The 24,217-nt window shown below is 41.7% G+C and overlaps 2 protein-coding genes across 2 annotated transcripts in view; one reads left to right on the top strand and one right to left on the bottom strand.

Annotated features, from left to right (window-relative positions):
• Window positions 1-4,168, bottom strand: part of VPS35 (VPS35 retromer complex component) — a gene marked incomplete at both ends in the record, with an annotated part of 32,805 nt that extends 28,637 nt beyond the window's left edge. The window contains 2 exons of the mRNA XM_079724061.1: window positions 3,729-3,883; window positions 3,979-4,168. Coding sequence (XP_079580187.1) covers window positions 3,729-3,883; window positions 3,979-4,168 — 345 coding nt within the window. The remainder of the gene's footprint in view (window positions 1-3,728; window positions 3,884-3,978) is intronic.
• A 551-nt stretch (window positions 4,169-4,719) lies between these two features.
• On the top strand, window positions 4,720-11,777 carry ORC6 (origin recognition complex subunit 6; the record flags this gene model as incomplete). The annotated part of the gene is made up of 7 exons (XM_079724410.1): window positions 4,720-4,784; window positions 6,642-6,771; window positions 8,013-8,176; window positions 8,389-8,478; window positions 9,676-9,788; window positions 10,227-10,295; window positions 11,338-11,777. The coding sequence occupies 7 exons, from the start codon at window positions 4,720-4,722 to the stop codon at window positions 11,463-11,465; spliced, it is 759 nt and encodes a 252-aa protein (XP_079580536.1). The 3' UTR covers window positions 11,466-11,777.
• Window positions 11,778-24,217: the final 12,440 nt, after the last annotated feature.

Below are 24,217 nucleotides of genomic sequence, written 5' to 3'. Positions count from 1 at the left end.
AATGTTGGCAAGGAGAACATGAGCATTTAAGAATTCTGACTTCATGAAATTCACTGTTCATCACGGTCTAGCCATCTGAAAACTTCAGGGAGACCAAGCTATGGTTTGGGTTTTCTGGCTCTAAACTCTGGATGCAATAGATTTAACAATTATTAGAATCAATGGATTTCACTAGGTTCAGATGGCCAACTTAGAGATAAGTAGTGATACATCAGGAAATTTTTATAATTTTTAGTGTGGTAAAACATATATAACATAAAATTTGCCATTTTAACCATTTTTAAGTGTGCGGTTCGGTAGCATTAAGCACATTTACATCGTTTTACAGCCATTGCCACCATCTATCTCCAGAACTTTTTCACCTTTCCAAAAGGAAATTCTGTGCCCATTAAGCAGTAACTCCCCATCCCCCCACTTGCACTCCAGGCAACCACCACTTTACTTTTTTTCTCTAGGAGTCTGACTTCTCTCTAGGAGTTTGACCTCACATAAGTGGAATCATACCATATTGCCCTTTTGTGTCCAGCTTATTTCACTTGGCATAATATCTTCAAGGCTCATCCATGCTGTAGCATATGTCAAAATTTCCTTCTTTTTAAGGCTAAATAATACTTCATCATGTGTATATACCATTCTGTTTATCCGTTCGTCTGTTGATAGATATTTGGGTTGCTTCTACCTTTTGGCTATTGTGTATAATTATATAGCAAATAAAACTGTGGTTATAAAGAGATTACCAGCAATTCAAAAATACTTGTATAGAAATGACCAGATTCAGTAATCTGTAAACAAATTGGCAAAATTTTTCCATTTTGTATCAATGGGGTTTAAAATAAATAGAAACATATATATACACAATGTAGAAAATTACAGACTTATTATAGGCTACAAATGAAGAGATAAAGCTATATTAATGTATTTTTACATATTACTTGTAAGACAATGTAGTTATTATACAAATGGCTATTCTATTCTACTTATTTATTTATTTGGCTGCATTGGGTCTTCATTGCTGTGCGCGGGCTTTCTCTAGTTGTGACGAGCAGGGGCTACTCTTCATTGCGGTGCGCGGGCTTCTCATTGCGGTGGTTTCTCTTGTTGCAGAGCACGGGCTCTACGTGCGCGGGTTTCAGTAGTTGTGGCACGTGGGCTAAGTAGTTGTGCCACACGGGCTTAGTTGCTCTGCGGCATGTGGGATCTTCCCGGACCAGGGCTTGAACCCGTGTCCCCTGCATTGGCAGGCGGATTCTTCACCACTGCACCACCAGGGAAGTCCCCAAATGGCTATTCTAAAGGAGCATCTAGATGCCCTTCCTGGGAAGTGTCACACTGAGAGTAGTGTCAGGTATAACGTGAACACGCTCTCATTAAACACAAGCCAGGTAACCAATGATTCCTCACTCATGAAAGTGGTTCTCCGTTTACAAATGACTCTGTACATAGCAGCTACATGCATCAGAGAAAAATGGAAACACTACAGAGTCAAGATCAAATTAACATTTGTGATCAGGCCCACTTGAGCTTGAGACTCAAGCCGAACAGCCCTCCCAAGTCTACACAGTTAAAAGGTGCAGAGAGGTGGCGCAGTGGTTAAGAAGCTGCCTGCCAATGCAGGGGACGGTTCGAGCCCTGGTCCGGGAAGATCCCACGTGCCGCGGAGCAACTAAGCCCATGCGCCACAACTACTGAAGCCCGCGCGCCTAGAGCCCATGCTCTGCAACAAGAGAAGCCACGTAATGAGAAGCCCGTGCACCACAACAAAGAGTAGACCCCACTCGCCGCAACTAGAAAAAGCCCGCGTGCAGCAATGAAGACCCAATGCAGCCAAAAATAAATAAGTAAATTTATTTTTTTAAAAAGGTGCAGAGAAAACAAAGGTCACTATGAACATATCACTTATAAAACTATTCTCCATTCAAACAATGTGCTTTCACTTCCTCTTGTAGCAAACAAGGTTAATAAGAGTACTTATAACATCACCGTTGTGAGTAATAAGTGAAGTGACACAGATAAAGCTTGAAAAGTGCTTAGCACTTAGTAATAAGCACTTCACATAAGTGTTACCATTATTATTATATCCCCCTCAGATATCAGCAATTATCTCCAACGATCCTAGAAACTTATTTGGCAATCTCTCCACTCATGCTACAGATGTAATCTAAGAACGCGATGCAAAGCAACCGTAAAATGAAAATAACCAGTCTCACAAAGATACAGAATTTCATTATGTTAATGAAAGTACTATTTTAAAAATGATGATAAGGCACAAAATAAGCCATTGAAGTAGGGAGAACTAAGGATGATGAAGGGATGAGAACGTCCAAACATGTATTTTAATACCAAAGTGTCTCCACCTTAATTTACCAATAAATTTCCCCAGGAATCCTATGATGGCACACACCATGAGCATTCACTTCTCCCAGCTTTATCTACTAGCAATACGCTTTCTTCTCCACCTGGGGAATTTCTGTTCACCTTCCTCAGAATCAAACTTAACATGTTACTTCCTGTAGTCTTTCCCAAGCTCCTCAGGCAGAACTGTCTCTCCCTCCAGGGCCCCACAACACTGAGTTGACAGTGCTAGCAAAGCGATCCTCAGACTGTATTCCATTAAGTGCCACAAGCACGTCTTCCCTGCTAGACCTAAGTTCTTTGAAAGCAAGGACTATGTTTCCAGTGACCAGCACAGTCCATGACATAGCAGGCACACAAGATGCATGATGAATTGAACTGGATCCTAGAATTTTAGGATTGGGAAGGGCCAAAGAGGCAACATTTGCTTTCAGATGCAAAAAGGAGACTCAAAGAAGATTGAGTGACTTGCCCAAGTCACAGAGACAGTGGCTGTGACAAGACTGCTACTCAAGTTTTCTTTCCCAATAAAATTCATGAGAACAGGACTGTGTGTCTGGCTCACTGCTCCAAACTGGTTCATCAAGCACAGAATCTGGATGTATAGTAGATCCTCAAGTAACTGCTTTGATTACAAAACACTATAAATGTCAATCCATAAATGTTGAGAAACAGAGAAATCCTAGTTTAATTTTTGCACCGTTCTTATATCAATTCCCAACTAAAAATTCTGAGAAATAAGCAAAATCACCTTGTATGGCATCATATTATATGAAAGTAATATATGTCAAACATTCTGCTTTCTGGCATTAACACATTTAAAGCGACCCCTGTTTCCAGGCTTACAGGTTTTCAGAAGCTTGTCTACGTAAAGTGAATAGTGAGATAAAACTGACATACTGTACACCAACAACCAAAAACATTATTCATACAGTGCAGACTATGTCAAACGCTAATAAAATGCAAGTGACAACTTGCCTTTGTGGAAACTAGACACAAGGATTCACATTTTGAGGAAGTTCAAGCTCACCAGCCAACAGCCACACCACGATTTGCTGCCAGCACGGAGAGGCGCTAAGGAGTATGCCTACTTCCAGGAAGTAAAACACTTGGATTTCATCAATGGGGAGGTCAGTAAGAGAGCCAGGACGCCCAACGAACAAGTGTTAAAGGAAACAAGCAGTCTCCTTTCCGTCTCTCAGAATTAGTAGATATCAGAGAGCAGGAGTCCTTCCAGGAAATTCACGTAAGCGAGTCCCTAGAATTCTGACACACACTGCAATCGAAGGGGGCTATGAGGCCGAAGAAGGCCCGGACACCATTAAGGCCCCCCCGGAAGGTATTTCTTGCACAAGGAAGGGATAAGAAAGCACTACCAGGCACAAAGGTGGAACCGCCAGCAAGGGAGCAGCCTCTGGGCGGATCCCAACGCCACCTCTGAGCCTCAGGCCCTCCGCACGCTCCCGTTCAGCCAGACGCCCAGAAGACCCGGCACTCGGGATCCCATCAAGGCGGGCGGTGGCCGACTCCACTCAGAGGGGCCGCAGGCCCTCACGGACCCCCAGAGCTAATGAGCGGAGACACCTCCTCAAAGAGTAACAGCCGCGGCCAAGCACCCCCGCCCACCCGAGCCCGGATCGCCCCGCCTGCGGCCTTCCCCAGCCTGTCGCCCACCCCGCAGGCCAAGCCGGGCTGGTATTAGCCCCAACCCGGCTGCGGGGCCCCGACTCCTCCTGAAAGGCTCCAAGGCGGTGGGAGTGAGCAGGTGCTGGGAGAAGGGTCGGCCCGGGGCCCGCGGCCCCTCAGCACTCACCATGGCGACTCCCCTAAGCCTGCAGCAAGCAGCACCCACCCCGCGCGGAGCCTCCCGCGGTCAGGTGACTCTGCGGCCCCTCCAAGCCCCGCCCCCTCTAGCTCCGCCTTCGGACCCTGCAGGCAGCTCATAGATTGGCCCCCCAAGTCTCGCGTATTCATTGGTCCTTGTCACTTCACGCTGGACTGAGGAACCTAGGCGCCAGCCAATCTCTCCACAGTGCGTGGCGGGACAGTGCGGAGTAGGGGGAAATCTCTCGGCGGCAGGAAGGAGACAGCAGGAGCCTAAGGCAGCATTTGAGTCTGCCTAAAAGGGAGGAATAAAAGGAATGGGAGCTGCCGGAGCACATTCACTTACTGCCTTGGCGCGTGTACTCGCAGCGCGCACGCTCAAGAGGAAGACCAGGATTGGTTTACGGGGCAGTCGCAACTTCTTGTCCCAACCAATCCAGATGCAGCGGGGGGGTGGGTCCCGGCCCTCACTGGCGGGCGCGACGTCCGCGCGCAGGTTTCGTCGCGTTGCAGCTGTTTGCGGGTGTAGTCTTTGTCCGCGCCATGGAGCCTGGTCTGATCCGGCGTTTAGCCCCGCGCCTGGGCATCGCCGAGCCGGAGGTGCTGAGGTGAGTCCGGTCGGGCGCACCCCAGCGGCCCTGCCCCCACAGAAGGGATTTAGGCCCTACCTTAAGAAAAACTTCCCGACAGTGGGCTTCGTGAGCAGGCCGGAGGGGCGAGTGTAGACGCCCCTGGGAACAGCTACCACTGTGGGATACACGGTGGTGGGAAAGGGAGAGAGGCGGAGAGCTTGGGTCGTTTTCCTGAAACTTGTTGAGAGTTCGTTTACGGCGGAGGCAGACAGACGGGGTAGAGACCTCATGGAGGGCAGTGTCTATGGTGGCAACGACTACGCAGGAAGCGGAATGGGGTGGTGTGCGGAGCCGCTGGGGATGGAGCGGAGCGCAGCCTCTCTGCAACCTTTAATTAAAAAAAACTTGCGAGAAAGCCTCGGAGGGGGGGGTGCCATTGGCGCTGAGACCCGATTTATAAAAGGTGCCAGCCACGGGAAGATGTGCGAAGAGGGCCCAAGCAGGGACAGCAGCCTGTGCAAAAGCCCGGAGATGGGAAGGACTTTTGCATGATCCAGGGTTAGAAATAAAGTATTGGGGCTTCCTTGGTGGTGCAGTGGTGAAGAATCCGCCTGCCAATGCAGGGGACACAGGTCGAGCCCTGGTCCGGGAAGATCCCACATGCCGCGGAGCAGCTAAGCCTGTACACCGCAATTACTGAGCCTGCACTCTAGAGCCCGTGAGCCACAACTACAGAGCCCGCGTGCCACAACTACTGAAGCCCGTGTGCCTGGAGCCTGTGCTCCGCAACAAGAGAAGCCACCGCAATGAGAAGCCTGCGCACTGCAACGAAGAGTAGCCCCCGCTCGCCGCAAGTAGAGAAAGCCCGCGTGCAGCAACGAAGACCCAACACAGCCGATAAGTAAATAAATGAAAAAAGAAAGAAAGAAAGAATTGTAGTTAAACTGGGAGGGCAGGGCTAGCCTGGGTGCCTGGACTGTCAGTTAGGTGAGTGAAGGGAAGGAAAGGAACACCTCCTGGACTCGTAATCATTTAGAACAGTGGTTCTCAAAGTGTGGTGCCTGGACCGGCAGTATCAGTATCTTCTTGGAACTTGGTAGAAATGCACATTTTTAGGCCCCACTATAGGCGTACTGATCAGAAACTCGGGCTGGGACCAGCAATCTTTTCACAAACCCCAAGGTTACTGTCATGTACACTAAAGTTTGAGAACTACAGATTTATTTTTATTTATTTATATATGTACGTATGTATGTATGTACGTATGGCTGCGTTGGGTCTTCGTTGCTGTGCGCCGACTTTCTCTAGTTTCGGCGAGCGGGGGCTACTCTTAGTTGCGGTGCGCAGGCTTCTCATTGCAGTGGCTTCTCTTGTTGCAGAGCATGGCCTCTCGGCGCGTGGGCTCTGGAGCGCAGGCTCAGTAGCTGTGACGCAGGGGCTTAGTTGCTCCGCGGCATGTGGGATATTCCTGGACCAGATATCGGACCCGTGTACCCTGCATTGGCAGGCGGATTCTTAATCACTGCTCCACCAGGGAAGTCCCGAGAAGCACAGATTTAGAGGAAGGAGGAACCCTGGTCTCACTTGCCTGCCTCTGTCACAGTTCATGCTTGTTCCAGTAATGGAAGGCTGAAAGAAGGGTTGGCCTTTTTGGGAGGATTTCAGGAACTTACTTTTGCTTGAAAGTACTTGAGCACAGTGATGTCTGGAGTCAGAGGGTTTGTTCTGTTTTGTAGAACCTGTCCTCCCCCAAAAGTTGTGAGTTTCATTCCCAGCCCCAAATAAACTTGCATAGGAATTAGGGTCGAAGTGAAGTCCGCCAGGCTGAATTCATTGTTTACCAAAGTATTGGGCAAACTTCTGGGAAAGAGTTTTAGTGAATGTGTTGCTCAGGAAAGCAGAGGAGTACTTGCGACTGTCCCATGTGAAGTGTGTTGGCCTGGCTGCACGAACCACAGAAACCAGCAATGCAGTCATGTGCCTGGACCTTGCAGCTTCCTGCATGAAGTGCCCCTTGGACAGGGTAAGTAGGTCCCACTGAATGTCTGAATAATCTGGTGCAACACTGAAGTCTAATCATGTTTTCATCTCTGGTTGGACTAGCCCCCATCAAAACTCCATGTTTTAGAATTTTCCTGGCTATTCTCCTGTGTTATTCTAGATGAACTTTAGAATCATTTTGTAGAGTTTGAGAAAAAATATTTTTTGCAACATTCTCTTTATTCTTTACTACCTAGTTTTCTTGAGCACCTCTTTCTTTACACAAGGCTGTCTTCCACACTGCCACTAGCATCATTCTCTTAAATCACATACTTTAAAACCCATGTATCATTTTTCTTCCAGTGTCACAGTGGTTGAGAGCCAAGCTATGGCAAGACTCACATGTTGAGACCACATCTCAACACCACCGGTTACTAACTCTGTGAGTCTCTAGTTTCCTCATCCATCAAATGGGGATAAAGGTATCCATTTCACTGGATAATTGTAAGGAGGAAACAATGTACTATATGTAACACTCTTAACACAGTGCCTGTTACATAATGGTACACTGATAAAAATGGTGGCATTAAAAACCCCATTGGCTCCCCATGGGTTCGCCCCCCCATTACCATCAAACTCTCCAGCCCTTCTTGAACCCTACTAACCTCAAGCTACACTATTCACTTAATAGACCATGCACCTTAATGACTGACTTTGTAAATGCAAAGTCTTTTTTTTTTTAACCTGGAATGCTTTTCTAGCAAGCTCCTGTTTGTCTTAAAATGACCCTGCCTTGCTGTTACATCCTTTATTAAGCTTTCCTTTCCCAAGCAGAGTTGGTGTCCCTCCGTTGTTGATCCTCCTGTTTCTCTCCCAGTTTCCCTCTTATCTCCCTTTCACACACACTCACCCTCCCCACCTCACTCCCACTACTTCCCTCCTTTGTTCTTCCAGTGAATTGCACATTGGCACCTTTGTTAAAACAACCATATATGCATCTCCTATGTTTTTTCATTCACAGCTTGGCTGTGGTAACACTATGTTGTATTTTAAATTATCTGCACACATGCATGACTGCCCTTCTATAGTATGAGCTTCTTGCCAGCGGTACTTAACTTGCCTGACATGATTACTGATTTTTGACTAAATGAAGCTAAACCTTTAGGTAGAGTGACTTGCCACAGAATTAATTAATCTTGAAAAGTTGACTTATTAAACAAGTGTTAATGGCACTAATACACAGTACTTATGATTTTTATGATTCATCTGTTTTTCCTTTCAAAGGCTTATTTAATTAAACTTTCTGGTTTGAACAAGAAGATGTATCAGAGTTGTCTTAAATCTTTTGAGTGTTTACTGGGCCTGAACTCGAATATTGGAATAAGAGACCTAGCTGTACAGTTTAGCTGTACAGAAGCAGTGAACATGGCTTCAAAGATACTGCAAAGGTATGAGGCATATAATTGAAAATCGATACTGATACATAAAGCAGAAGTATCCAATGTCCTGGTAATTTTCTGTCTTAAAAAATAACTAATATGCTGAAGTGACAGAATGCATATCTTATACATTTAAATAGTTCGTAAGTTCTGAGTTGCATTTTCAGTTTCTTTGAAATAATATTTTCTAACATAACTCTGCAAACACTGCTTTCACTTAGCTATGAGTCCAGTCTTCCACAAACACAGCAAGTGGATCTTGACTTATCCAGGCCGCTTTTCACCACTGCTGCACTACTTTCAGCATGCAAGTAAGTGTTCCTTTTAACATTCAGCAAAGTCTCTAATTTATAAATAAATTGCTCGTTGCCAAAGAATACTTCTAATTTAGTTGATTTCAACTCGGCATATTTTCCTAAATAACCTTAATAGTGGCCAAGTGACCCGATTCTCAATTTATCCCATGATGGACCTGACAACGAGGAACTAGTGTTGCCCAAAGTCCACTTGCCAAGTGACAGCCACATATATGTATATGTATGCTAAGTCATGAAACCTAGCATTAAAACAGTGCTTAGTTGTGATTTTCCAGTCACATTTTTTTAAGAACTGATTGCAGCTCTTTTTCAAGTAATTTATAAAACTTTTCAATGATAAATTCTTAATTTGAATCTTTGGGGTTATCTGTGTGTATACTGAAATTTTACCCTGGAAATATTAGTAATTGTTATCTTTGTCTAAAGTTGTCTTGTTTTATCTTGCTGGAAAACTCCTTAGAAAACAAATTGTAGCTGGTGCTTAAAGAATAGGTTTCTTACTATTTAACCACTAATTTTGGTGTGTTTGGCTCCATTAGCTACTATTAGTGAATAGAAATAGTCCCTTTATTTCAACAAAGGTATATGTGTGTGGGGGGGAGTATGGCTGTTATGGTAGAAAGCAGTATTGACAACCTCACTTTTGAAAGCACATTTCACTGAACAAAGAAAGGTTTGAATGGGTCTGTTATTTTAAATAAGAAGTTTGTTTTGTATTTTTCATTAGTGGTTGTTGTGAAGTGTTATTAGGGAGGGGGTTTTTGGAGGAGAGGGTGGTTTATATTCTTGTAATCATATAAATATAAGCATCATAAGTGTTTAAAGTGAGTTAAACACTTTAAAATGCTGTAATTGTCATTTAGCAAGTTAGTTAACATCTGGGATGTATAAGAAAGAGTTCTATAAAGCATGAAGTACTATAGCAAATGTCTTTTATGTGCCCCATTTGTTATGTAACAGACCCTGTGTGCATTTTAACTCTCGCAGTACAATAAATAACTAAATAAATAGCTTTAAAAGGTAAGTTTGCATGGTTTTAGCTAATCATATATGTTTGAAATAAAGGGAAAATTAAACAGTTGGAGGCTCTTCATAAAGCCTGAGTGGAAAGGAAATAAGTTGATAACTGGTTGCCCAAAGAAGATAACAATACTGATGTTAAGAACAGTAAGTTATCAAATTCTTTTGTAGGATTCTAAAGCTACAGGTGGACAAAAATAAAATGGCAGCCACATCTGGTGTAAAAAAAGCCATGTTTGATCGACTCTGTAAACAGTTAGAGAAGATGGGGCAGCAGATCGACAGTGAGTATTCATTCCATGTTGCAAGAATGTGTCATTTGAAAATGTAAACCTGCTGGTAAAAGTTAAGTATTTTCAAACTTGCAAACTAGCTGCTCTCTGAATTATACATTCTTGTCTATCTGTAGACAAGATCGGTTTTTACTGAGAAAATTACTGTTCTTTTCTATTTTTCAAATAAAATAGCTTAATAACTAAAAAACAAAAAAAACCAACCCTGTGATTCCGTAAATTCATGCCTAGAAAATAGATTCTCTGTTCTGAAGTCTGACAGGAAAAGCCAAAGAAAAGAGAAGGGCAAGATCATTTGCCTTCTCCTTATCCTAGTATTTGGTCAATCAAGGTATCTGGTTTTTATTTGTGATCCAAAATAAGCCCCAAAACTAAAATTGAAAATAGGAGAAAAATTAACTCTGATAATACTTTTTTTTCCCCCTAAAGGAGAGCCTGGAGATTCAGCTACTCCACCATGGAAGAAAAAGAAGACAGTGGTTGAACCTTCAGCAACAGGTGAACCATTATTAACACCGGATGAACATTGTAAAATTAGTACAATAGGATTAGTGTACAGTGGGTTTAATGCAGTGAACAGCCCTTTGCTGCTTTAGCAGCTTGCCTTGACAAGAGTCAGATTTTATATTTGCAGCAACATGGATGGATCTAGAGATTATCATACTAAGTGAAATAAGTCAGAAAGAGAAAGACAAATACCATATGATATCACTTGTATGTGGAATCTAAAATATGACACAAATGAACTTATGTACGAAACAGAAACAGACTCACAGACATAGAGAACAGACTTGTTGCCAAGGAGGAGGGTTCAATTGGGAGTTTGGGACTATCAGATACAAACTATTATATATACGAAGGATAAACGACAAGGTCCTACTGTGTATCACAGGGAACTATATTCAGTATCCTGTGATAAACCATAATGGAAAAGAATATGAAAAAGAATATATATATATGTATAACTGAATCACTTTGCTGTACACCAGAAACTAACACAACATTGTAAATCAACTATATTTCAATTAAAAAAAAAAAGTCAGATTTTAACTAAATCCTGGAAGTTAATCATTTGATAAGACCAGTTTTCCAAGCAGTAGTTTACAGAAGTATCATGTAATTAAGAATACATCTGAAGGCAAACTGCTTAGGTTCATATCCTGCTTTACCACCGGGTGGCTATGTGATTTTAGGAAAGTGACAATTTCTGTGAGCCTCAATTTCCTAATCTATAAAATGTGATTAATATTAGCACCCATTTCACATAATTGTGGTGAAGGTTGAATGAGATAATACAATTAAAAAGTGCTGGATTCAGGGCTTCATAAATGTTAGCTATCATCAAGATGTCTTGGAATGCTTGGAGTATAAGGGAGAGCGAAAAACTGATGTGTTAACTTGTTTCCACTTCTCATTTTGGTATCTTATTCCCTATTACCTTAATTAAGATAGACGTTTTAAAGTAAACAAGCTTACTTCTTTCTTACTCATTTGTAAACATAAGGATTTTGAAACATTAAAAAAATTTTTTCTCTCATAGAAACAGAGAATGTAGTAGAGATCCCACATAAACTGCAAAAAGATGAAGATCTGACACAGGATTATGAACAGTGGAAAAGGAAAATTTTGGAAAATGCTGCCAAAGCACAAAAGGCTACAACAGAGTGATTTCAGCTTCCAGACCACCTGTACTGCAAACCAGCAGTGCATCTGCCACCTCAAGGAAGATGTGAGGGCTTTGGAAATTTGTTTGAACTTTTATAACAAGGATCCTATCCTTAATAGCAAAGAAACCAGCATTGCGGCTGAGCAGGGTGGCTCTCACATGGGCAGCAAATTCGTTAGATTAGCCCCAGTGCCTGGTTGGCTCAGCCTTGGCTCCCCACAGGTCTGCCCTCTCCTACAAAATGTCATTGAAGCTGTTTTGTTTTAAGCAAAAGACAGTCTCCTGTCCTATCCAGAATATGAAATGCAAGCTGAATGGAGTCTAAAGATTGTACTTAAGTTTTTGTGTTAATCTCTTGGTTTGACTAAATATATAGTACAACCTACGTTAATAAATACTATTTTTATATGCATTCAAGGTGCAGTTGTTATCAGTTTGGGAGAATCTGTGGTATGCAAAAAGCCATCTACTCTAGCAGGAAAAAAGCCCAGGTTGCTGAACACTGAACCATACTGCTCCCCAGAGCACAAACTCTTGAATCAGACTTTCTGGGTTTAAAACACTGCTCAGCCATTTACCACCTGTGAAACCTTGAGCAAATTAATTAGCTTCTTTATGCCAAATCAATAAGTAGGAATAAAAATAATGTCTACCTCATAGAATAATTTGGAGGAGTATCTGAGCTAATACATGTAAAGCATTTAGTACAGCTCCTGGTATAAGTATTTAGTAAGTATTAAAATACAGAAAGAAACACATGTAGAGGTCTCACATAATCATATATTAGCATCTTATTTTTTTTTTTTTTTTTTTTTTGAGGGATTTCTAAAGCAAGAGCTGCTTTTATGAGTGAGGAACAAAACGCAGATATTAATTTGTAATGAAACCAGAAACTTGAGGGTCAGGCCGCAGATCCCCATAACAGTGCTTATTTTACAGACAGCACATTTAATTTCAATCTTAGAGACACAGAGAAAGAGCAAGAAAAAGAGAGCAAGACAGAGAAAGAAAGAAGGATAAAGAAAAAAGGAGGAAGAAGAAAAATGCAAGGAAGAAAAGAAGAGTAATGGACAATAAGGATTTCTCTTCCCCAATTTGCTTACAGTAGGTGTTAAAAACAGTTCAGGGAAAAAGACATTCAACAAAAATGTATTAAGATGAGTTTTGATGCATCCTTCATGCATCGAGTGTTCATGTGTGTTAATATACGCTAAATACACACAGACATACACACACTCAGGAGTGTCTGCACACTTAGGAGTGTTTGCACACTGTCACCCTAGTCTACTATGCGTTTGACCAGGTTGAAGACTCTAATGCTGCCTTATTTGGTCTTAGTCTTGGTCTGGGGGAAAGCCACAAGGACCCTCTTTCTGATGATGTCAAAACACCATTTCCAAATATTTTTCCAAACTAACTCCGACATTTTTGCCCATCTTTTTGATCAGCTTTTTGGGTCAAGAAAATGACGCTTTTAATGAGTCTGTTCTCCTTGGAGTGAACTGGGTTCCCACTGTTATCCCTCAACATTTGGTGGCAGCTCTGATGAACAAAAACAATAGGCTTTCTTCCTCGGCTCTCTTCAAAATGCCTTAATAGGAAACACATTCCGCATTCCCCATGTGCATGTTTTCAGTGCAAATCTTTGTTTAATCTTAATAGAGAATTTGGTCCAAGGGTTCTTCCATGGACAGAGGGTGTTACTGATGGGAACACATCCCTGGAGGACCTTTATGCATGAAGGTTTCCTTAGGGGGCATTTGGGAGAAGAACAGTACCCAGGCCCCCTAAATCATGTTGGCTTTCAGAAAAGTAGTCTGTGTCTCTTGGACATTTTTTTCTAACCAAAAATAGAGAAAGGAGAGAGAGAGAGAAAAAAAGAGAGAGAGAAGGAAGGAAGGGTGGGCGGGAGGGAGGAAGGAAGGAAAGGAGGAAGGAGAAAGAAAGAAAGGGAGAGAAAAAAAGAAGGAGGGAGGGAGGGGGGAGAGAGAGAAAATTCCTTAAGCCAATCATTAATCTTTGGGAATTCACTGGTGTTCTTACATTCACTGCCCAGACAGTATGTTCCATTCTGTGCCAATTGAGAATCTGATAGGCAGATTCTGCCAACTGGGCAAAAAAGGGGAGAAGCACTTATACATTCTTTGCTGCAGTCAGAACTTGTACCTTGTCTGGATACCACAGTCATTCTATATTAGCTTACTTCCTATTCGTTCCTGAGAAACAAAATTCTTCTAGATTCTCCTCACCTGCTTTCAGCAGTAAGGAAGCGAGACCTCCTCTCTTCATTTTGCCCAGAGTCATTGCTTCAACCAATGCTTATGTAGCAGAGAATCTGGACACCTCAGCCTGCAGCTTGTAAGCCCAGTTACAAGTTAGTCCCGTTAGTCCTGGAGGCTTTAGCCCACAGAGCCACCCACAGAGAGCTCTGCCATCCTCTTGGGTGGGTTTATGCTACATTAACACTGGGATTAGAGAGTCATGTTTCCATGTTACCATCTGTTCATTCCCATTATACAGCTTGACATTCATGTGGGGAGCCAGGAGCCACTCGGGAGCATTGGGCAGAGGACACATGCTGGCCAAGGAGACCCCTTCATTGGCCAGGCATAACTTAGATTGAAATCGGCAGGATGGAACAAAGGAGAAGCCCATTCTCTACTGTCTAGAGGAAACACAGATGCTACAAAGCTTGTTAAGTTTTCCCTATCACAGCCAAGTAAGGATACACATCTTATCAGCATCCCAGGACAAAGATTCATAGGAGGAAGTGTTGTTTTCTAATGCAATCCAGGTCACCCTTTAGGAGATCATGGGAAGTTGTATGGAAAATGGGGCTGGCCACAAGCAAAACATGAAGTGACTGATGTTCTCCTTTGGCTTCCACACATTTTCCTTCTAGTCTTGGCCTCCACCTTTACTTCTGTTATATGCTCTGATCAGAGTATATAACAGCTGGTGTTCAGCTAGGATTAGGTCAGGAGAACAAGAAGCTGAGTCATTACAGGAAGGCCCTGAAGCTGGCTTAGAGGCTTAATTACCTCCACACAGACCTGAATTTAAGAAGAGAAAGCTTTTATCTTTGCTATTGTTTCCTTCATTTCTTTTTCATTTATTTCTGATCTGATTTTTATGATTTCTTTCCTTCTGCTAACTTTGGGATGTTTTTGTTCTTCTTTCTCTAATTGCTTTAGGTGCAAGGTTAGGTTGTTTAGTCGAGATATTTCCTGTTTCTTAAGGTGGGATTGTATTGCTATAAACTTCCCTCTTAGAACTGCTTTTGCTGCATCCCATAGGTTTTGGGTCGTCGTGTCTCCATTGTCATTTGTTTCTAGGTATTTTTTTATTTCCTCTTTGATTTCTTCAGTGATCACTTCGTTATTAAGTAATGTATTGTTTAGCCTCCATGTGTTTGTATTTTTTATAGCTCTTTTCCTGTAATTGATATCTAGTCTCATAGCATTGTGGTCGGAAAAGATACTTGATACAATTTCAATTTTCTTAAATTTACCAAGGCTTGATTTGTGACCCAAGATATGATCTATCCTGGAGAATGTTCCATGAGCACTTGAGAAAAATGTGTATTCTGTTGTTTTTGGATGGAATGTCCTATAAATATCAATTAAGTCCATCTTGTTTAATGTATCATTTAAAGCTTGTGTTTCCTTATTTATTTTCATTTTGGATGATCTGTCCATTGGTGAAAGTGGGGTGTTAAAGTCCCCTACTATGATTGTGTTACTGTCGATTTCTCCTTTTATGGCTGTTAGTGTTTGCCTTATGTATTGAGGTGCTCCTATGTTGGGTGCATAAATATTTACAATTGTTATATCTTCTTCTTGGATCGATCCCTTGATCATTATGTAGTGGCCTTCTTTGTCTCTTCTAGTAGTCTTTATTTTAAAGTCTATTTTGTCTGATATGAGAATTGCTACTCCAGCTTTCTTTTGGTTTCCATTTGCATGGAATATCTTTTTCCATCCCCTTACTTTCAGTCTGTATGTGTCTCTAGGTCTGAAGTGGGTCTCTTGTAGACAGCATATATATGGGTCTTGTTTTTGTATCCATTCAGCCAATCTGTGTCTTTTGGTGGGAGCGTTTAGTCCATTTACATTTAAGGTAATTATCGATATGTATGTTCCTATTCCCATTTTATTAATTGTTTTGGGTTCGTTATTGTAGGTCTTTTCCTTCTGTTGTGTTTCTTGCCTAGAGAAGTTCCTTTAGCATTTGTTGTAAAGCTGGTTTGGTGGTGCTGAACTCTCTCAGCTTTTGCTTGTCTGTAAACGTTTTAATTTCTCCATCAAATCTGAATGAGATCCTTGCTGGGTAGAGTAATCTTGGTTGCAGGTTTCTCTCCTTCATCACTTTAATTATGTCCTGCCACTCCCTTCTGGCTTGTAGAGTTTCTGCTGAGAGATCAGCTGTTATCCTGATGGGGATTCCCTTGTGTGTTATTTGTTGTTTTTGCCTTGCTGCTTTTAATATGATTTCTTTGTGTTTAATTTTTGACAGTTTGATTAATATGTGTCTTGGCGTATTTCTCCTTGGATTTATTCTGTATGGGACTCTCTGTGCTTCTTGGACTTGATTAACTATTTCCTTTCCCATATTAGGGAAGTTTTCAACTATAATCTCTTCAAATATTTTCTCAGTCCCTTTCTTTTTCTCTTCTTCTTCTGGAACCCCTATAATTCGAATGTTGGTGCGTTTAATGTTGTCCCAGAGGTCTCTGATATTGTCCTCTGTTCTTTTCATTCTTTTCTCTTTATTTTGCTCTGCATTAGTTATTTCCACTATTTTATCTTCCACCTCACTTATCCGTTCTTCTGCCTCAGTTATTCTGCTATTGATCCCATCTAGAGTATTTTTCATTTCATTTATTGTGTTTTTAATCGATGCTTGATTCATCTTTAGTTCTACTAGGTCCTTGTTAACTGTTTCTTGCATTTTGTCTATTCTATTTCCAAGATTTTGGATCATCTTTACTATCATTATTCTGAATTCTTTTTCAGATAGACTGCCTATTACCTCTTCATTTGTTAGGTCTGGTGGGTTTTTATCTTGCTCCTTCTCCTGCTGTGTGTTTTTCTGTCTTCTCATTTTGCTTATGTTACTGTGTTTGGGGTCTCCTTTTTGCCGGCTGCAGGTTCGTAGTTCCTGTTGTTTTTGGTGTCTGTCCCCAGTGGCTAAGGTTGGTTTAGTGGGTTGTGTAGGTTTCCTGGTCGAGGGGACTAGTGCCTGTGTTCTGGTGGATGAGGCTGGATCTTGTCTTTCTGGTGGGCAGGTCCACGTCTGGTGGTGTGTTTTGGGGTGTCTGCAGACTTTTTATGATTTTAGGCCACCTCTCTGCTAATGGGTGGCGTTGTGTTCCTGTCTTGCTAGTTGTTTGGCATAGGGTGTCCAGCACTGTAGCTTGCTGGTCGTTGAGTGAAGCTGGGTGCTGGTGTTGAGATGGAGATCTCTGGAAGATTTTCGCCGTTTGATATTATGTGGAGCTGGGAGGTCTCTTGTGGACCAGTGTCCTGAAGTTGGCTCTCCCACCTCAGAGGCACAGTACTGACTCCTGGCTCCTCAATTTGGGATGATTTGTTGTCTATTCATGTATTCCACAGATGCAGGGTACATCAAGTTGATTGTGGAGCTTTAATCCGCTGCTTCTGAGGCTGCTGGGAGAGGTTTCCCTTTCTCTTCTTTGTTCTCACAGCTCCCGGGTCTCAGCTTTGGATTTGGCCCCGCCTCTGCGTGTAGGTCGCCGGAGGGCGTCTGTTCTTCGCTCAGACAGGAAAGGGTTAAAGGAGCAGCCTCTTCGGGAACTCTGGCTCACTCAGGCCGGGCGGGAGGGAGGGGCACGGAGTGCGGGGCGAGCCTGCAGCGGCAGAGGTCGGCGTGACGTTGCACCAGCCCGAGGCGCGCCGTGCGTTCTCCCAGGGAAGCCGCCCCTGGATCCCGGGACCCCGGCAGTGGCGGGCTGCTCAGGCTCCCGGAAGGGCGGTGTGGACAGTGACCTGCGCTCGCACACGGGCTTCTTGGCGGCGGCAGCAGCAGCCCCAGCGTCCCACGCCCGTCACTGGGCTCCGCGCTTTCAGTCGCGACTCGCGCCCGTCTGTGGAGCCCCTTTAAGCAGCGCTCTTAATCCCCTCTCCTCGCGCAGCAGGAAACCAAGAGGGAAGAACAAGTCTCTTGCCTCTTCGGCAGCTCCAGAGTTTTCCCGGACTCCCTCCCGGCTAGCTGTGGCACATTAGCCCCCTTCAGGCTGAGTTCTCGCCGCCAGCCCCAGTCCTCTCCCTGCGCTCTGACCGAAGCCCGAGCCTCAGCTTCCAGCGCCGCCCGCCCCGGCGGGCGGGCAGACAAGCCTCTCGGGCTGGTGAGTGCCGCTCGGCACCGATCCTCTGTGCGGGAATCTCTCCGCTTTGCCCTACCCAGGTATGTGGGGAGTTTCTTGCCTTTTGGGAGGTCTGGGGTCTTCTGCCAGCGTTCAGTAGGTGTTCTGTAGGAGTTGTTCCACGTGTAGCTGTATTTCTGGTGTATCCGTGAGGAGGAAGGTGATCTCCGCGTCTTTAGCATCTTATTAAAAAAGTAAGAAACAGACTAAAGTGCAACAACATGGTAGACCTAGAGGGTATTATGCTAAGTGAAATAAGTCAGAAATACAAATACTGTATGATCTCACTTACATGTGGAGTCTAAAAACAACATGAATAGACAAAACATAGAACAAATTGGTGGTTGCCAGAGGGGAGGTGGGTAGAGGGGATGAGTGAAATAGGTGAGGGAGATTAAGGAGTACAAACTACCAGTTATAAAATAAATGTCATGGGGATGTAATGTACAGCATAGGGAATATCGTCAATAATATGTAATCACTGTATGATGACAGGAAAACTAGACTGGTGATCATAATGTATAGAAATATCAAATCACTATATTGTACACCTGAAACTTATATAATATTGTAAGTCAACTATACTTTAAAAAAAAGACCAAGGTTTATTTTCTTTGATACCCACATACTGAAAAAGGTAACCTTACTACTTACTTTAAAACTATGGAGGGCTTCCCTGGTGGCGCAGTGGCTGAGAGTCCGCCTGCCGATGCGGGGGACATGGGTTCGTGCCCTGGTCCGGGAGGATCCCACATGCTGCGGAGCGGCTGGGCCTGTGAGCCATGGCCGCTGAGCCTGTGCGTCCAGAGCCTGTGCTCCACAATGGGAGAGGCCACAACAGTGAGAGGCCCGCGTATCGCAAAAAACAAAAACAAAAACAAAACTATGGAAAAGGGCCTGGAAAGATAAGTTGCTAGGGGCTCTGAGGCATCATGCCAGACATGATTTTAACCAAAATTAAGAATACATGATCTACAACGAAGCAAACTTCAAAACTCCAATAAAATATCAACATATCTAAGGAGAATAAAATGCATGGAGAGATTGCACGTTCATGGACAGAAAGGCTCAATATTGTCAAGATGTTAGTTCTTCCCAACTTGATCAATAGATTCAACACAATTCCAATCAAAGTCCCAGCATTTTGTGGACATCAACAGACTAAAGTTTATATGAAAATTAAAAGACCCAGAACAACAATTCAATATTGAAGGAGAAGAACAATGCTGGCGAGGATGTGGAACAACAGGAACTCTCATTGTTCGTGGGAAGGCATAATGTTACAGCTACTTGGAAGACAGTTTGGGAGCTTCTTACGAAACTAAACATACTCTTACCATGTAATCCAGTAATCATGCTCCTTGGTACTTGCTTAAGTGAGTTGAAAACTTATGTCTGCAAAAGCCTACACATTGATATTTATTGCACCTTTATTCATAATTGCCAAAATTTAGAAGCAACCAAGATGTCTTTCGGTAGGTGAATGGATAAACTGTAGTACATCCAGACCATGGAATATTATTCAGCACCAAAAGGAAATGAGCTATCACATCATGAAAAGACATGGAGGACATTTAAATGCTTACTTCTAAGTGAAAGAAGCCAATACGAAAAGGCCTTATGGCTCCAAGTATATGACACTATGAAAAAGGAAAAACCTATGGAGACAGTAAAAAGATCAGTGGTCTCCAGGGGTTGGGGTGGGGGCAGAGATGAATAGGCAGAGCATAAAGGATTTTTAGGGTAGTGAAACTATTCTGTCTGATATTACAATGGTGGATATATATCATTATACATTCATCAAAACCCACAGAATGTGCAATACCAAGAGTGACCCCTAATGTTAGCAATGGACTTTGGGTGATAACAATGAGTCATTGTAGGTTCATCAACTGTAGTAAATCCACCCACTGTAGCAGGTGATGTCAGTAGTGGAGGAGGTTGTGGATGGGGCGGTACGGGCAGGTACAGAGGGCATAGCGGAAATCTCTGTCCTTCCTGCTCAATTTTGCTATGAACCTAAAAGCTGCTCTAAAAAATAAAGTTTATTAACTTTCAAAAAAAATACATGATCTAATTAAATATATCCATGAAGAATGCAATAAAGTGATTGCATCCAAATTTTTTAAGCCTAATCAGAATGGTATCAATAATAGTGGTTGCCTTCTATCTGCTGTAAATAAGGTATAATACCTGCTGCATAGAACAGGAGTAACTAAGGGAGTGATTTTCTTTCCCTGCCCCTTTTAATTCTAGACACTTAGCAAGCTAAGTTTAGAGAAATGCTGTAATCAAATGATCCCACACAGGCATAATGTCCCACAGCCATGTGGGACAGGGGAATGAACGTGAGCTTTAGAACCACATGCACTTGCATTTAAATTCTGACTCTGCCACTTATACCCTGAGAAAATATTACGACCTTAATGAGCTTCAGTTTCCTTGTTTATAAAATGGAAATATTATCTACTTTGTGAGAATTAAAGGTAATATTTGTAAAATGTGTGACACTTAGAAGGCATTCAGTAAATAGTGCTTCTATTATTACTTTGATCTAAAATGGATGTGAGTCTTTTCCTCATTTATTTTAAGAAGGTATATAATTTGATTTTGGTACCAAGATTTAGATTCTAGCTTTGGGTCAAAAGCAATCTATTCATCACCAGGTAAAATTAAAGCACATTCACTTTTTAAAAAAAATTGTGGTAAATATAAAATTTACTATCTTAACAATTTTTAAGAATACAGTTCACTAGTGTTAAGTACATTCACATTGTTATGTGATCTCCAGAACTCTTCATCTCGCAAAGCTGACTCTACCTATGAAACCCATTAAACAACTCCCATTCCTCCCTCCCCCAGCCTCTGGCAACCACCATTCTACCTCTGTCTGAATTTTAACTATTCTAGCTAGATACTTCATCTAAGTGGAATCATATGGTATTTTTTTTGACTTTTTTTCACTTAGCATAATGTCCTTGAGGTTCATCTATATTGTGGCATGTGTCGGAATTTCTTTCCTTTTTAAGTCTGAATAATTTTCCATTGTGTGGATATACTACACTTTATCCATTCATCTGTCAATGAACACTTAGGTTGCTTTTACCTCTTGGCTGTTGTAAATAGTGCTGCTATAGATGTGTATAGTTACGTGTCTCTTGGAGATCCTGCTTTCTATTCTTTTGGGCATTTACCTGGAAGTGACATTTGCTAATTCTGTTTTTAAATTTTGAGGAACCACCATACTGTTTTCCATAATAACTGCATATTACATTCCCACCAACAGTGCACAAGGGTTCCAATCTCTCCACATCCTGGCCAACACTTATTTTCTGGTTTTTTTGTTAGTAGCCATCCTAAATTGGTGTGAGGTGGCATCTCATTGTGGTTTTGATTTGCATTCCTCTAATGATTAGTGAGCACTTTTTCATGTGCTTGTTGGCTATTTGGGAAAATGTCTGTTCAAGTCCTTCACCCATTTTTTAAATAGGTTTTCTGTTGTTGAGTTGTTCTTTATATAGTGTAAATATTAACCACCTATTAAAAAATTATTGCAAATATTTTCTCCCATTCCTAAGCTTGCCTTTTCACTGTTGATTTCGTGAGAATAAATATAAGTACTGTTTGTGGCTTTTTCTTCTATGCCCTGAAAGCAGGTGATGGTAATATATTTTGATTATCTGGAATGTAGTAGGTACTTCGTTATTTTTTAAACTAGTTGTGGGGTAGGGGAATTGCCTTAAAGCAATCTTGTCCAAATGCCCTCCTAGGGCAGGAATCCTTCACAATTTTCCAACACATTCATACCCCAGCGATGGAAGCTTACTACTTCGTGGGTCCATATATTTCAGTACTGTTGTAAAGACTTTTTGGAAGCTCATTTCTTTAACAGCTCTTCTTGGCTTATTTAACTGATTAAAAAATGTTTTACAATGAAAGTTTTCAAATGTATACAACAAATATATACCTCTTTACTAGAGGACAATATTATGCTACCCCATACTGACTACCCAAACCCAACAGTTAAGATTTTGCCACACTTGCTTAACTGTATCTCCCTTTTTCCTGAAGTCATTTAACCCACATTATAGCCACATTACCATTATCATAGTCACAATATTAATAGAAATTCTATCATCAAATATGCAATTTAAAAAAATTTTTTTTTTTTTTTTTTTGGCTACATCGGGTCTTCATTGCTGCGTGCGGTCTTTCTCTAGTTGAGGCGAGCCGGGGCTACTCGTCATTGCAGTGCGTGGGCTTCTCATTGCGGTGGCTTCTCTTGTTGCAGAGCACAGGATCTAGGCATATGGACTTTAGTAGTTGTGGCGCACGGGCTTAGCTGCTCCGTGGCATGTGGGATCTTCCCAGACCAGGGCTCAAACCCATGTCCCCTGCATTGGCAGGCAGATTCTTAACCACTGCACCACCAAGGAAGCCCAAATATGCAATTTAGAATTAAATTTCCCTGAATGTCTCTGAAGTATATTTTTATCGTTTATTTGCTCAAATCAGGGTCAAGACAAGGTCCACACTTGACAGTGGGTTGCTAATTTTTAATTTTAAAAGCAATACATGCTCATTGTTAAAAAAAATTCAAATGGTTTAGAAAGTAATAAAGTGAAAAGTAGAATTCCCTCTCTCCCCATCACCCACTTTCTACACCACACTTAACTTTCTTGCATAACCTAGAAAATTTTAATGCACATATAAGCATGTCTCTCCATAAATGGGATAATACCATATATATGTTCTATAATTTTTTTCATAATAAAAATCAGTACATCAAGATCTATCTTTATTGGCTACAAGGTGACCTCCCATATGTATGTGGCAAAATTTAAACCCTTGCTGATAGGCACATATAGGTTGTTTTCAACCTATATGGGCCATTTTGCTACAGTAAAGGTCACTTTGCATACATCTCTGCCCGCTTGTTCAAGTATTGCTGAGGGATAAATTTCTAGAAATGGAATTGCCGGGTGAAAGTATGGGCATGACTTTTATTTAGATACATATTCATCAAAAGTGAAAAACTCCATTTTCCCTACACCCTCACCAAATCTGATAGGTGAAAAAAGTGGGTCCTGACTACCTTTCAGAGTTCCTCTGCCCAGCAGTTTTCTTTCATTTTTTTAAATTTAATTTTTATTTTATATTGGAGTATCATTGATTTCCCAGAAGTTTTCAATGACTGTTCATTCAAATTAAAAAGTCCCGTTTGAAATAGTTAATACTAGCAAAGTTACAATCTAAAAAATTTTCAAGTACACACCAGCAGAGAACTACAAATATCCAGAAAATTAAAGTTTCATAAAAGCTCCCTCGCCTTTCAAATAAGGGAGGCTAACTTCTGCAGTACCTCTCACTTGTGTGGGCCTGGCCTAAACAAATCCCTCAAAGGAACTTTGTTGAAAAGTTTCTCTAGGTAGAGAATAACAGCATATAGGGGGAAAAATTAAAATTTGATAGCTATCGGATTTTCTCTGGATCTGCCCTGTCTTATATAGAAGCCACTAACCATATGTGGCTATTAAGCACTTAAAATGTGGCTAATGCAACTGTATTTCTAATTTTATTTCATTTTAATTAAACGTAAAAATGCTAGAAAATATTTAAGATGGTTGAACAACTTGAATATGTGACTATATTTTTCCACAGTAAATTTTATGAAATCTAAATACAAAGTGTATGTCTGATAAAAATCTAGAATCTGAACTGGCATGTATTTTAAGTGTAAAATACACACCAGATTTTGGAGACTTAGTATGAAAAAGAATCAATAATTTTTATATTGATTACATATTGCAATAGGTTTTGATATGTTAAATAAATTATTAAAACTAATTTTACCGGGGTCTTTTTAGAGAAGCTATCAGAAAATTTTAAATTATGTATATGGCTCATATTATATTTCTATGAGGGAGTGGTACTCTAGATCAGGATAACTAACTGTACATTTTTCTGGGGAGAAGATTCATAGCATTCCCCCAAGAATGTGAAGTCCCAAGGAAGGGAAGAATCACCATACTATAGATAGAACTATAGATATCCTCTATAGCTCCTTCTGGAGGCTGCCTTCAGAACCCTTAAAAATAAAGCATTTTACCAAATCACTGTTACTGGCCCATGAAAGGGAGGTTTCCAGCAGCCATCTCTTCTGATATTCATCCACAAGCCGACAAGCTTGGAGCAGGCCTAGATGTGCTGATACTGAAAATCTTAGCTTCCCAACAGGGGTTAGTGTTCCAGGGGAAAGTTATAACCGAAGAAATGCAGCAGGAGGATTAATATCTCCATCTTCTGCCTCTCTCCCCACAATAAAAAAAGTCTTTATTATGGGACAAAAGTCCTGAAAGGCAGTGAAAC

The sequence above is a fragment of the Hyperoodon ampullatus genome, assembly GCF_949752795.1.
Source record: "Hyperoodon ampullatus genome assembly, chromosome: 18".
Taxonomy (NCBI): domain Eukaryota; kingdom Metazoa; phylum Chordata; class Mammalia; order Artiodactyla; family Ziphiidae; genus Hyperoodon; species Hyperoodon ampullatus.
This window is presented reverse-complemented; position numbering and strand designations above follow the sequence as displayed.